This window comes from Nuphar pumila, chromosome 5, assembly GCF_984573655.1.
Source record: "Nuphar pumila chromosome 5, dmNupPumi1.hap1.1, whole genome shotgun sequence".
Classification (NCBI taxonomy): Eukaryota; Viridiplantae; Streptophyta; class Magnoliopsida; order Nymphaeales; family Nymphaeaceae; genus Nuphar; species Nuphar pumila.
In genome coordinates, this window is record NC_143253.1 from 41,754,630 (window position 1) to 41,770,068 (window position 15,439).

Consider the following 15,439-nt stretch of genomic DNA (forward strand, 5'->3'; position numbering starts at 1 on the left):
AGGGAATCCCTAATTGATCCCCAATTCCTCCGCACGTGAAGGAGTGAAAATGCAACGAATCATCGCATACTTGAACAAAATATACTGCAAAAGCATAGAACCTTATAGTTATTGATTCCCAAACAACTAAGATAACTTGGATCATGGCAATAAACTCAACGCAGGATCACAAACAACCGCACCTCAGTTATATGAGCAAAAGAAAACAAATATCAAGTCAGATTATAAATCCCACTGATCAATTCAATCCAGATTAGGCACACTGCAGAAAACATAGTAAAACCTACATTACATGCTTGCGACGCAGTACACTCGCAAAAACACAAGAAAACCCTACAACCAAAATTTTTTTCGATTTGGGGTTCACAGCCACTTATCCCCAAATTTTTTGATTTGGGGTTTACGGCAACCCTAAATCCCCTTTGCTTTCGATTTGGGATTTACAGCAACCCTAAATCCCAAATTCCCGATTTAGGTTTCACGGCAAATCCAATGCATGCTTGATATTCAATATATATGCTAAAATCATCGTAAAAATCTACCCTTTTCGAAGCTTTTCTCCCTTTTCGCTGAGTTTCCTATCGATGTGCTCATGATCAGCCGTGACTCTGCGAAGTCTCCTTGAATCGTGAACAAGAGAGAGGGAGAGATAATTGTTAAATTATGTAATCAAATCATGTAACGTTATATATATTTTTTATATATATAAGGTAATACATATACATATATTAATATATATTTCTATTATTTAGCCGTAGGGGTAGTTTAGTCTTTTTCTCATTTTTGCGCATATTCATTTCTTGAATATGTATTGTATTTTTTCCCTTTTTATTTTTCCCATTTTTTCTCTTTTTTCTTTTTTGTACCCTTTGTACTTTGTACCTTGGGGGGGGGGGGGCACTACTAGTCGTTGGGCCCCTCCAACGATCACATTTGTCACCGTTGGAGGGGCTCCAACGACTATGTGGGAGCCCCTCCAAGGGTCTCTCCAAGCCCTATATAAAGGGCTCTCTTCCATTGTATTTGGTAAGGCTTTGGGATTATAGCCCAAGCTTGTGTTAGTGTAACTTATGACTTTTGGGTTCGTATTTGTGCATTTGTGAGTTTGTGTTGTGGATTGTGTGCACAAGTGTTTCAAGTGTTCTTGTTGGGCGTTTGTATATGCATTTATTTCCAAGAATATTGTAATATTGTTCGTAGTATCTTTTTGGAGATACTTTCACATGGTATCAGAGCCTCGTTTAAAGGAGGATGGTGTGTTTCTTCTCTTTTGAAGTGCCTCAAAAAATGTGCCTTCAAGCTATTGGAGTTTGGAGTGGATCATCTCCTTCGGGGCAATATTTTAGAAGCCTCTTTTGTCAAGAAAGAGTTAAAAAGCCTTTGAGGTACATATTGGTTTTCATAATCTCTCCTCTCTAATGGGTGAAAAAGACTCATTTCAATCTTGGGTTTAAACTCAATGGGTCCAACTATCATGTTTAGGCCAGTAACATGGAAGCTCACATCAAAGGAAAAGGGCTTTGGGGCTATGTCCAAGGCTCGATTCCCGAACCGGAACCCAAGATAACTTTAATAAAAGGAGGAGAGATAAAGATTCTTGAAGAAGATGAAAGAACCAAGGCCCTTGAAGAATATACGAAAAAGCATGAAGAATGGGAAATGAGAAATTTTAAAATCCTCGCTTAGATTTTTTCAACCGTAGAAACGAGAATCAATGCAAATATCATAAAGTTCAAGAAGGCTTCTCAAGCATGGAAATATCTTGACAAGATGTATACCTCTAGGGATTTATCCCATAAATACTATCTCCAAAAGAGGGCGCTAACGCTTCAACAAGGAGAAATGTCTATTAGAGAGTAGTTTGCCGAGCTTTCTTGTATTTGAGATGAGCTTGCTATGCTCGAACCCAAATGGAGTGGTGAAGCCATAGAGCTCCGTCACAAACAATTGGAAGAAGATAGATTTTTTTATTTTTTGAATGGGCTTAGGCCCGAATTCGAACAAATATGATCTTCTCTTTTATCCGCTTTTTCTTCTCCCCCTCTTGAAGATGTATTAACTAAGTTAAGTGGGGAAGAAACTCGGATGAGTATAAGCAAGAATACCCCAAGTGTATTAGCCACACCTTCGAATAATGAAGATAATGAAGGTGTAAATGCCGTTTCAAGACCGGGAAACAACTTAAAGACATATAAGCCTCCTCATTTCGAAAACCAAAATCCAAGTGGACAAGGAGGAAGGAGGGACTAAAGCAAGCTTACTTGCTACTTTTGTAAGGAACCGTGGCACATCAAACCCATGTGTCCAAAGTTAAAAAAGCTTTTTGCCATGGCCACTACAACTCAAGAAGGCCCATCATCTTCAAATGAAGTCCTCTCTCTTCAACAAATCGTAGTTGCTCTTCAACCTCTTCTAAAAAGGGCCACTTTCGGTGCGGCCATGTCAACCTCCTCTCCCCGGTAAGACTTCTTGGCTTTTGGATTCGGGTGCTTCCTTTTATATGACTCCAAGTTTTAATTCTTTTTTCGAGTATACAAAAAATCCCCTTCCATCCTTTGTTTCAACCGCGGATGAAACGTCTCTTAAAGTAAAAGGAATGGGTAACTTTGAAAAACAAGGATTCTTTATTCCAAAATTAGATTTATACCCAAATTAAACTTAAATTTACTTTTCATTTCTCAACTCTCGGATCATGGGTGTGATATAAAATTCTCATCTAACAAATGTTGGATACACGATCGCCCGTCCGGGAGATTGATTGGGGAAGGCTCTAGGAAGGGTGATCTTTACTATGTTGATTCCCTTCAAGTTCCAAAGAATCATTTTTGTAATGTTGTCCAAAAAGATATTAATGTATGGCACAAAAGACTTGGACATCCAAATATTGTAAAAAATTACCATTTGCCTTTTGTCAAAAGTTTATGCAAAAGTGATTTTACTTGTAATGATTGTATACTTGGGAAAATGGAAAAATTACCTATCTTTCAAAGATCTATGTTTACAACTAGACCGTTTGAAATTGTCCATTCTGATGTATGGGGTCCAGCACCAGTTTTATCAAAAGGTGGATTTGCTTATTATGTTATTTTTGCTGATGATTATAGGAGATATTGTTGGATTTATTTTCTTAAACACAAATATGAAGTTTTTTCAACTTTTAAAACCTATCATATGATGATTAAGAATCAGTTTAATGGGAATCTCAAAATTTTTAGAACTGACTCAGGTGGAGAATACCTTTCAAATGATTTCAAAAAGTATCTTGAAAATTATGGTATTCTCCACCAAAGATCTTGTCCAAAAACCCCTCAACAAAATGGGTTAGCCGAAAGAAAGCATAGACATATAATAGAGACAACTCGAACTTTGTTGATCTCTCAAAACATCCCAAAAGGTTTTTGGGCTGAAGCTGCTCTTGCATCTGTTTATCTGATAAATCGACTTCCCTCTAAAAACTTGAACAATATCTCGGCTTTTGAAAAACTCTATACTAAAGAACCTGACTATAGTCGATTAAGAATATTTGGTTGTAAATGTTGTGTTCTTACTGATAAGAACGATAAGCTCTCACCTAAAGTGATTCCCTGTGCTTTTCTTGAATATTCTGAAACCCATAAGGGGTTTCGTTGTTATGATATCAAGAATGATAAGTTGTATGTCTCTAGAAATGTGAGTTTTCTGGAAAATGTTAATGGTTTTGAAAAAGGTGAATCCTGTGAAGATAACATGGATTATTCTTTCCTATTTGAAATGTTAGCTCATGATGATGACAATGAGGATAGTGATGATGGTTTTACTCCTAATGACATCAATGAAAATGAAGATAGCTCCACTCCTCTTCCCTTGGTACCTCAACATAGTAATGAAGAAGATTTAAGAGAACATATAACATATATCCATAGAGATAGAAGTAATTTCAGAAGTGCTATTGAAAAATACAGTGAACCTAGCAGTTCTAATTCAACAAATGATAATCTACGAAGAACTGAGAGAAGTAGAAGAGTACCCTCTAGGTTTGTCTCATTTGATTCTTTTTCACCCAAATATAGGGTTTGTCTTAGCGTTATTCACTCTTACTTTGAACCAAGGAATTTTGAGGAAGCTAAAAAATGTATAGAATGGCAAGAAGCTATGCAAAATAAACTCACTGCTCTTAGGAAAGCAGAGACGTGGGAATTTCAAGCTCTACCTATTGGAAAGAAAATCATAGGCTCTCGTTGGGTATTTAAGGGTAAGACTAAGAGCGATGGATCTCTGGAGAGATACAAAGCTCGATTAGTTGCTAAAGGGTATAATCAAGAGTATGGGATTGACTATGAAGAAACTTTTGTCCTGGTTGCTCGAATGATAATTGTCTGATGTCTCATCTTTGTTGCTTCTATCAACAAATGAAACATCTATCAAATGGATGTTAAGAATGTTTTTCTGAATGCTGATTTGAATGAAGAGGTTTACATGGATGCTCCACCTGGAATGGAGACTCCAAAAGGGAAGGTGCTTCGCCTTAGGAAAGCCTTTTATGGCTCAAAACAAACCCCTAAGGCTTTGTATGATAGGTTTAACTCTGTAATGATAGAAAATGATTTTTCATCTTGCTTTACTAATACTGTTTTACTTGTTAAGAAATCTAATGCAGGGATTGTTATTTTACTTCTATATGTGGATGATATGCTTATAACCGGAAGTGATTCTAAAGGGGTTAAAAGCATAAAATCAATTTTAAAAGATAAGTTTGAAATGTCTGACTTGGGTTTTCTAACTTATTTTTGAGGTATTGAAGTAGCTCACTCTCATATAGGGTATTTTTTGTCTCAAACTAAGCTTGTGTCTGAGATTATTGACAATTCAGGTATTACTGATGATAAGGATTGTGAAACTCCTGCTATAGTAGGAGCTAAAATGAAAATTGATGATGGTGTTCTTCTCTCTGATCCTACTCTCTACAGACAGCTTGTAGGATCGTTGATGTATCTGAGTATTACAAGACCAGATATCTCACATGCAGTTCATACGGCAAGTCAGTTTCAGCATGCACCAACCTCCGTTCACATGAGTGCTATCTTACGAGTCGTAAGATACATAAATGGCACTCTAAATAAGGGAGTTTTTTTGTCCTCTTCCTCTGATTTAAAATTAATGGCATTTACTGACTCTGATTGGGGAGGTAACCCAAATAACCATCACTCCACCACTGGTTTTTGTGTGTTCTTAGGGGATTCGCTGATTTCATGGAGATGTAAGAAGCAGCAAAAGGTGTCTCTATCATCAACTGAAGCCGAATATCGTGTCATGGCGACTACTACTATGGAAATTGTATGGATCCATCAGTTGCTGGAAGATATGGGGATCACAATAGAAGGGCCCACCAAACTATGCTGTGACAACAAAAGTGTGATTTATAATGCTAAGAATCACACTTTCCATGAGCGGACCAAACACATAGAAATGGATTGTCATTATGTTCGTGAGGCGTATCTCAAAGGAGTCATTGACCTTCCATATGTCACATCAGAATATCAGTTGGCGGATTTCTTCACTAAAGCTTTGTGTGCTCCGTGCTTCAACTTCCTTCTTAGCAAACTTTCGGTCATCCTGCCCTAAGTTTGAGGGGGGTGTTAAATTATGTAATCAAATCATGTAATGTTATATATATATTATATATATAAGGTAATACATATACATATATTAATATATATGTATCTACTTATTATATATATATATATAATATTTCTATTATTTAGCCGTAGGGGTAGTTTAGTCTTTTTCTCATTTTTGCGCATATTCATTTCTTGAATATGTATTGTATTTTTTCCCTTTTTATTTTTCTCTTTTCTTTTCTCTTTTTTCTTTTTTGTGCCCTTTGTACTTTGTACCTTGGAGGGCCCACCACTAGTCGTTGGGTCCCTCCAAGAGTCACATTTGTGACGGTTGGAGGGGCTCCAACGACTATGTGGGAGCCCCTCCAAGGGTCTCTCCAAGACCTATATAAATGGCTCTCCTCTATTGTATTTGGTAAGGCTTTGGGATTATAGCCCAAGCTTGTGTTAGTGGAACTTATGACTTTTGGGTTCGTATTTGTGCATTTGTGAATTTGTGTTGTGCATTGTGTGCATAAGTGTTTCAAGTGTTCTTGTGGGCGTTTGTATACGCATTTATTTCCAAGAATATTGTAATATTGTTCGTAGTATCTTGTTGGAGATACTTTCACAATAACGAGGTGGTGAGAGAGAATCGGGGAGGAGAGGGGTTTGAAGAGATCGTGGGAGAAAAAATCGGGAAAGTCGTGGGTCCGTTACCCACCTCACAGCGGCGTGCAGCTGCCCCCCTCTCCCTTGCTTAAGAGCGTAAACCCCTCTTAGGGTTTCACGTTCTCTTATATAAGTTTTTTTTTTCTTAACATATGTTTTCTTTCTTACCCTTTTTAACATGTATTTCTTTTTTCTTTAATGCATGTCATCTTTCATTTTAACGCACATGTATGTGTGACTTTGGATCGACTGCGACCCGAGACCCATTTAAACTTTGGGTCCAACTTAAAACCATCCGGATCTAAATCTGAATCTTTTGATTTGGACCACGCCCTAATGGATGCTATGGGTCCAGGACCCAATACATTCATGGATCCAATTAAGCAAATCCGGATCCGCCCAAGGATCCGAAACATGATAAAGTTTTCGGTAAGATTTCGAATAGAGTACCATGGATCCAAAAGTAAATATTTATTTGGGCATTATGGTTTCCAATGTGCAATCTCTATTAAAATTTCAAAATATCCAATATCTGAGTTCCAATTAGAATTTTAATTGGACCCTTACCATATTTAAATCTCTGAAGACCAGGATCCAAATGAAGTAGTGTGGATCCAAACATCGCATAGGCTATTACGGATCCCCATAAGGTGTTATAAATCCGATATAGAAATTTTCTTATTAAGAATCTGATTTAAACTTCGTGGATCCACTTCATTCGTCCTGGATCCAATATCAAAGATCTGATCCATTTGCCTAAAATCCCTTATCAAATTTAGTGATCCGCTATCTAAGATCCAAATGGAATATCGAAGATTCAAAAATGATATTATGGATCTGATATTGAAGATCCAAACAAAATATCCAATATCCGAATATGAATAACACATAAAATAATAAAAAATATCCTTGTACCAGTTCAAGGACATAAATTTCAAGTTTATTTATCTGGTAAAATTCACGGGTATTACACTAACATATATGAGATGTTTCATTTTTGTTTTGTAAACTGTGCAAACCTTCGTTGAGACTAGTTGATTAAGTCAATTCAATTTCAGTTCATGGATTAAATTTTTATTCTCTGTCTGAATGCTTATTAGGGTTGTGTATATTAAATCTGTAATGTGTCCCGGATCCCTGAAATGTTTTCCGTAATTTCGAGGGTCAGTTTGGGTTGTTACAAAGTACATCATCTGAGAACTAAAGGAGGATGAATGGTGAAATAGCTGAGAGGGAGATCCTATTGACAAACCGGTAGGTGTGGCCTTCCTCATGCTGTTGTCAGGCCTTCGTATGCAATACTGAAGAGAAGCAGGGACAAAGGACAACCTTGCCTTATACGCTAGAAATGATCCACTTTTCAGCCACTGATGCGGATTAAAACTGAAGTAGAATAGACTAATCTTTGATCCACCTAATCCAGCTTTCATTGAAAACCATCTCGTGGTGGAGGAGAAACTGAAGTTCATGTTATCCATATTCCAGGGTGCTGGGGAGGGGCAGAATGAAGACGGTCCTAACCTCCTGCATTTTGCAAGAAGTGACTACTCTCAGGACTCAAACCCATGATTCCTCGCTGACAACCTGAGCATTTGCACTAAGCACTGACCCTAAAAGACAACAAACGGACAATCAAAATGAACAACCTTAACCTCTCCAATTAACCAAACAAAGTTATTTCTTAATGTTAATCAAGCCTATTTTGAAGACTCGAACATTTTTTATATCAAAATCTCCAAATTTGTAAAACAATCTTCAGTTCTGATTTCTGTTGAGATTTTATCAGTTCTCCACGCCTAGTTCAAACGAAAAAAAATGCATTGAGGCCTAGGAATCATGAACCTCAAATAATAACGCAAAGCCCATAATAAATCCATTAGAAACCAATCATTAAATAAGAATCTCCCGCTCTCTAGTTATGCTTCCCCGCTTGATAACATTGTAGAGCTTCTGTTTGTCAAAGGCTGCAAATTAACCAGACCTAATGAATCAGAGGAGTTGCGCCTCATACATAAGCCCGACGAACTCATCGATGACTAGAGTTAGCTGCACTCTGTTCACGCGTTGCATACAAGTCCAGCGAGTCATTCTCGGACGCTTGTACAGGGCCGTTCAGAAAGCAAGCGGGAATGAGGAAGACCATTGCACAACAATTGGCAATAAGACGTTCAGAAGCAATTCAAATTCTTTGTTAACGAGTTCGTTTCCTTTCTAACATAGTGTTCTGGACTTAATACCTCTCAAGTCGCTAATGCAGCATCGAACATATCGTCAGATTCTACAAAGACGATCAATCACCGCCAGTAGTAAAATAAAACGCATATTCTCAAGACAATTTGCCTTCATTTTCGCATTGCGCGACAGAAGCCACGAGAAGATGTGAGCATGTAAAAGGGAAAACCGAAGCAAATGCGTATCTCGGAACGATGATGACAAGTAAAAAGGGAAATAGTTGTCGTTTTGTGTACCGAATTGGAAGGAAGGGAAAGGAGGGGAGTCGAGTTGGAGCCACATGTTCTTGCCCTTGCGGTGCGCAGCGACGATGGTCTTCCCCTGAAGCGATTTCTGGAAATCGGAGGGAGAGACGCCTTCCACGACCTTGGGGTCGTCGGCGACGACAGAGCGGACGATCCTCTTGCCACAGCAGTGCTCTTCGATGGCCCTCCTTGCGGCCTCCACCTCCGGAAGCTCCGGCATCCTGACTGAGTCCCCACCGTCAGGGTTTTGGAGGGAGGGAGCAAGAGGAGCAACGCAGCGAGCGCGAGTGCAACTGCAGGGGGGCAGCTCGTATTATACGCGGCGGAATGAGACCGTGTTGCGTGTTCTCGCAGGAAGACGCACGGTTTGCTACAGTGCGTGTTTGGGGTCCGAATTAGCGTAGCACATGGGGCTGGTATTTCAGCGTGTGTCGCATCACTTAGCATCTGAGTCCAGTGCTGTTGCAAAGACTTAAGTACCCTTTCCTGTTATTCTCTTTATGAAATGAGGGTTCAAGAAAAAGACAAAAATGTCTTTTATTAAAAAAATAAATAACGTTTCAAAAAAAAAACAAAAATATCCTTCATGCTTAAGGATGATATTAACTCTTCAAAGTCTAAACATTTCATTTTTGCCCTAAGCAGTAAACTTTTGCACCATCTGCTGTAACAGGAGCTCCTTTTGACGATGCATCATTTACCATCGTTTGTTGTCGCTGGAGCAACCTTTGTCGTCGTCTCGAGTCCAGGATCCAACCTTGGTTTTTAGCTTGTGTTATAACAATTATCGCCTTCTTGTTTCTGCCTTGTGTTATAAAATATTTTCAAGTTCGCTCCTACCTCATGGAGATAATTATAAATCAATCGATTGGTTCGATTATTGGTGGGAGGCATATGGTCATTTGTCAATCATCTCTTTTTACAATCTTATCTTCTTTTTCATTGTAGTTAGGCAGTATGGAAAAAAACAATGACGCATAAACATTCCAACAAATGCCATTAAGGTATCGTGAGTACTTTTTCATGTCATCATGCTGTTGTTGACAAACGTATGTCGTCGTGAGTATCATTAAGGCGTTGTTTTGTTATTGCAGGTAGATCTTGTCCTTTCTATGGTTGAAAAATGAAAGATATTTGTAAGACGATGGGACATGTTGACAACAATTCTTATTTACAGATGCGAGAAAAGGCCTCTACCCCATCTGGTATCGTTCATTCACTTAGTATATGCAATGTATCGCAAATCGCAGTTGTAGTAACATACTACCAATTATGGGATATTATTTTATTTGTTAATAACGATTTATAAGCTATTATGCTGAATTTTTGTATCGATTTGAAATAGATTTTGCGATATGTATATCGATTTGTAAGATATTATGTGTTTTGTAGTGTCGATTTGTAAGTTATTATGCTGAATTTCTGCATTTATTTATAATATATTTTGCAATATGTATATCGATTTGTAAGATATTATGTATTTTGTAGTGTCGATTTGTAAGTTATTATGTTGAATTGTCATATCGATTTGTAATATATTATGTGATATGTATATCGATTTGTAAGATATTTTGTGTTTTTTAGTATCAATTTGTAAGATATTTGTAAAAAGTATTTTAAAATATATGTGTGCGAAAATAAATTATTGCGTGCTTGCGGTGGCGATTTTCGTATTCAAATCGCTACTCATTTAGTGATTTTTATTGAAATCGCTTCACAGCGTTGTAGATATAATTAAATCGTTGTCACATGAATCACTATCGTCAACACACATATACGATAATTTGTTTCTTTTATTGGCATGGTAAGTAACAACTCGATACATAGTATAAGCAAATAAGAAATCGTTGTTGCTTTTATATTGTGATTCATTCAAGCATTTCTTTGACTTGCTTAACCTTATCGGTATCCATTTAACGCAAAATGATGTCATGCTTATGACAATGGTGAGCTTATCATCTGGTTGCAATGAAGATGATTTATCTCAATCATTAGAAAGTTATGGAGAAGTGAACGTGTACACTAATGTTGCACATGATAAGAAGAGTGCAGGCATTAGATTTACTCTTGACTTGAATGTTGCAGCAGAAGAAATACAATTCGATAATGAGGTAGACGATCATGACAGTACACTTTATAAAGGTGCAGGCACTGAGAATGAACATGATAGTACACTTGACTCTATTCCCATAGAAGGAGTGCAGTTTAATAATGAGGAAGTTGCATATAAATTTTACTATGATTATGTCTTAAGACTTGGTTTTAATATTAAAAGGTATTCTTGGTAAAAAAATGCACAGGGTGTCATGGTGAGAAAGACATATATTTGTTTTAAGGAAGGTTGAAGGAAGTCAAGTGAATATCCAACAAGGAGTAAGCCAGATTTAAGATGTAGATGTCCAGCGAGAATGGTGTTAAGAGACTTCCGAATGGAAAATATGTAGTTCATACTTTAATCAGTGATCATAACCGTGATTTAGCAACTTCGTTTATGACTCCTATGTCAAGGTCACATTGTAAAGTAACAGAAGCGCATGCTGCAATTGTTAAAACAGCTGATAGCATCGGCATTGCACCAAGGAAGACATGCAATATGTGTGCGCACATAGATGGTGGTCTCGAGAATGTGTCATTCACACCTATGGATCTAAGAAACCACTTAAGAATGAAGAGGACAGATAACATCAAGAATGGAGAAATATGTTCTTTGATTGATTACTTACAGAATAAATCAAGCATTGACCCTGGTTTCTTTAGTGCAATGCAACTGGATGAAGATGGATATGTTGTAAATATGTTTTGGGCAGATTCAAAGTCAAGAATTGATTATGAATGCTTCAATGATGTGCTTGTTTTTTATACGATAATGAAGATTAATACTGAACAGTGGTCACTTGCGCAGTTTGTCGAAGTGAACCATCACTCACATAGTTGTATATTAGGCGACACTTTTTTGTACGACCAGACCAATAAAAACTTTAAGTGGTTGTTCAAAGTATTTACACAGGCAATGAATGGGAAGCAACCTGAAGCTATACTTACAGATGCTAATTACGTCATTGGAGCTGCAGTGTCTCATGTATGGCCAGTTACACTTCATCGCCTATGTTTGTGGCATATCTTTCAAAATGCAGCAAAGAACATAGGACACATATTTAATCAGAAGACAAGGTTTGACAAAAAAATTACAAGGTGTGTACTTGAGAGCGTAAACGAGGTCACCTTTATGTCTGATTGGGAGAAAATGATTCAGATGTATGACCTTGAAGATTGTGTGTGGTTACAAAATTTATATATAGAAAGAGAGAAGTGGGCATTGGCATATAGAAGACAATACTTTTGTGCATGTATGATAAACACATAAAGAGTTGAATCTATGCATGTCACACTGAGCAAAACCATGTATTTATGTTTAACGATGTTTCACTTCATGGAACAATATGAATTATTTTTAGACGGTCTTAGACAGAATGAGCTTGAACAAGATGTGAAATGCTTGAGTACACGCCCTGTAACTTTAGACATGAAAATATTGATGCGACCTGCAGATCTATATACACTAACTGTATTTGAATGGATTAAGAAAGAGGTAATATAGGTCATAGATTGCAATATAGAAGGACGCGTGCAAACCGATAATATGCACAAATACCATATTGTATGGAAGGACGAAAAGCATCAAAAAAGGAAAGAAGCACATGTTACGTACAATGTTGACAACAGAACAGTTGAATAGACGTGCAAAATGTATAAATTCAAAGGTATTTTACGTCATCATGCATCAAAGGCACTTAATCAAGAAAAGATACAAGAAATATGTGAGTCATATTTAATGCGAAGATGGATGAGACAAGAAAAGATTGAATTGCTGAATACAGATAATGTTAGTCAATCTGGTGTTGATGAGAAGTGCCACATAGCCTCCCGTTACCAACAACTATATAGGTCACTTATGCATGTAGCAGACTTGGCATCGAAAAGTGAAGAAGCCTATGTATGCATAAAAAAAATGTCAGGGGAGTTACTTAAAAATGTGCAGTTAATTCACCATTAGTCTGTTACAGCTCATGAAGACCAGTTAAAGAAAATAAGAGCGAATAACGGAGGTAAAAATCATGCTTCCCTTGACACTCATAAGAAGTTGTGTTGAATCGTAAACACCATCTTTGACAAGCTAGGAGTGAACGTTGTAGATTATGATAGAAAAATTCATCTAGCGAAGGGTATAAAAAAATGCCTCTGATCGCAGTCGTAGAAGGACAAAGGGTGCACTAGAATTGGTTGGCAAGAAAAGGTCTAAGAAACAATCAACCTCTAAGCAAAAGCAACCAAGCCCTTCGCATGAACAGGTATTTAATATATTATATTGCTTTTCATTTAGATTGCATTACGTATAGCCTATCAATATCTAACTTGTGTAATTTCTAACAAGCAGCAATACCCTACAGACATGCACTACAACGTTGTAACATTCAATCCTCCCAACCAGTTTTTTTCGGAATGATAGCTTCAGTTTTACAGGTCTTTTAGTATGTAATCAATGTTGGAAGGATGTTTGCATTTCTTATGAAACTTAATGTAGTGTCTTATATTGTTCTGTTTCATGACGGACTCAGATCAATTCAAAAGTGAGTTATGAAACACAAGATTTGCTTGTGAATTATGATTAAGTCTTACCATAAAATTAGTTGTTATGCCTCTTTGCATGACTCAATTTTCATATTGTCGGATTTGTTAAGAGTTTAAGAGAACAGGAGTTGAATATGCGTATACACTGGATGGTCTTATTAAAAAAGAGTTTTTTGATGAAGCCATTTTCATGAATCGTGAGCCATAAAAATAGAATTGTTAATATTTTTGTGGATCACCGTTAATGAAAATGACTTCATCCAAAAAGCTATGGAACACAGGAATGGCATGTGAATTTTGTTTAATAATCTTTATTTCACAGGTATAAATCCTTGTAATATGTATCATTCACATGTATAAATCGTTGTCTCATCTAGCCTATAGAGCTACAATTTTGATACCGTAGGTAAATCACCATTACTCAGTGCTTATCCAATTAATGAAAATCGTTGTCTCATCTAGCCTTCACATATACAGACTGTTATACATATACTATAGTTAAATCATTGCCCAAAAACTATGCTTCGTAGTTGAAAAAATATTTGTCTAATCTTCGATATAATTCATGACAAATATGCTACCGGGCAAAAATCATATATTTTAGGAATTTATTCAATTTTCATATTAAAATAATGTCAAAACATATTTATTTATTTTATTTTAATTTTAGGGTTATCATAACTAGTTATGTCAATTTTTGCTAATTTTTAAGTTCATTTGATATATAATTTATTTAAATTATAAAAATAGGATGCCCGAGGAGTCCTGATTCGAGTAAAACACTCTTGAAAACTATTTTTTTGTGATGTTTTGACCTTTTATGCATATTTTTCAAATTTTTAGGGTTTGATCATGTTTATAATCATGTCAGGGTGTTTCATATCCGGTTTGGCTTTTATTTGAATCTATTTGAGCCCTAAATCCAAATTTTTACAAAAACCTTTTCTGAAAACCCTGATTTCAAAGCCATAGTCTTGTTTTTAGGGGTATTTTTATCATTTTTCTCCAAAATCCAAATTTCAGAGTTGTTTATCTTTATTATTTCTTTAATTTTATACAACAACAACAACTACGCCTTCATCCCAAAACAATTGGGGTCGATGATATGAACCAAAAAAGAAAAGCATTCTGGGTCCTCCACATGAATCCTTCTCCTCCAATCATTTATATCCAATGCCATGTCCTTGGTGAGGTTCAAAGCCTTCATATCCTTTCCTATCATATCCATCCAAGTCTTCTTAGGCCTACCTCGACCTCTTTTGACTAATATATTTTTTCCATTTGACCATCCTTCTAACTGGAGCATCATTAGGCCTTCGCCGAAAATGTCCAAACCACCGTAAACGATTTCTGTAACTTTATATCATATTTTATTATTTTTATCTTAGGAAAATATGAAAAAAGGCTTATATCCAAATAAATCCAGTAGTTTCTAAATATTATTCGATAAATTTAAAAAAAAACTCACATTTTTGCCACTAACAAGTTTTTTAGTTTTGTAGGGATATTCCAGACTGTATTTCTTTTTATTTTCCTTTATTTAAATTCAATTACTGATGTAAATTAATTGTAAATTTGGAATAAGAATTTACTTTTCCTGCTTATATTAGGGTTTGCATGTGCATATAGTTTAATTTTTAAATAAATATTAATTGTGTGATGGATGATAATTCATGCATATTTTAATTCCACCATCGTCTACATGAATGACACGTGAACTAGCTTTTAGGGAGTTGATAAACTCGATTGAGTTCGTATTTGTAGCCATAATCAGAATATGAACGAAACTCAAATTTATCATCTTTTCTAAGCCACAAATGACCTACACTCTTAGGCATTTTCAGAAATCATAGCATGTTTTCCAAACTTTTCTAAGTATTTTCTCTTTTTAAAATCAAAAGAAATATATTAAATATATATTCATGGCCCAAGTCAGGGATATGTAAAGAATCTCTTTCTACTAAGCTCTCAAAGGCACAAAAACTCTCTCTTTTCCAAGATTTTTCCTTAAATTCTTCAGAAAATATTTTTACAAATTGCATTCATTCATTCATATAGGTTTAGATTACATCATGAATGATCTTC

General features: G+C 36.2%; 1 protein-coding gene across 5 annotated transcripts in view; it reads right to left on the reverse strand.

Annotated features, from left to right (window-relative positions):
* Window positions 1-8,998, reverse strand: part of MMH-1 (MUTM homolog-1) — a 123,739-nt gene extending 114,741 nt beyond the window's left edge. For all 5 annotated transcript variants that reach the window (XM_090006042.1, XM_090006041.1, XM_090006044.1 and 2 more), the window contains exon 1: window positions 8,717-8,998. In XM_090006042.1, the coding sequence (XP_089862168.1) occupies window positions 8,717-8,945 (229 nt within the window). In that variant the 5' untranslated portion in view covers window positions 8,946-8,998. The remainder of the gene's footprint in view (window positions 1-8,716) is intronic.
* Window positions 8,999-15,439: the final 6,441 nt, after the last annotated feature.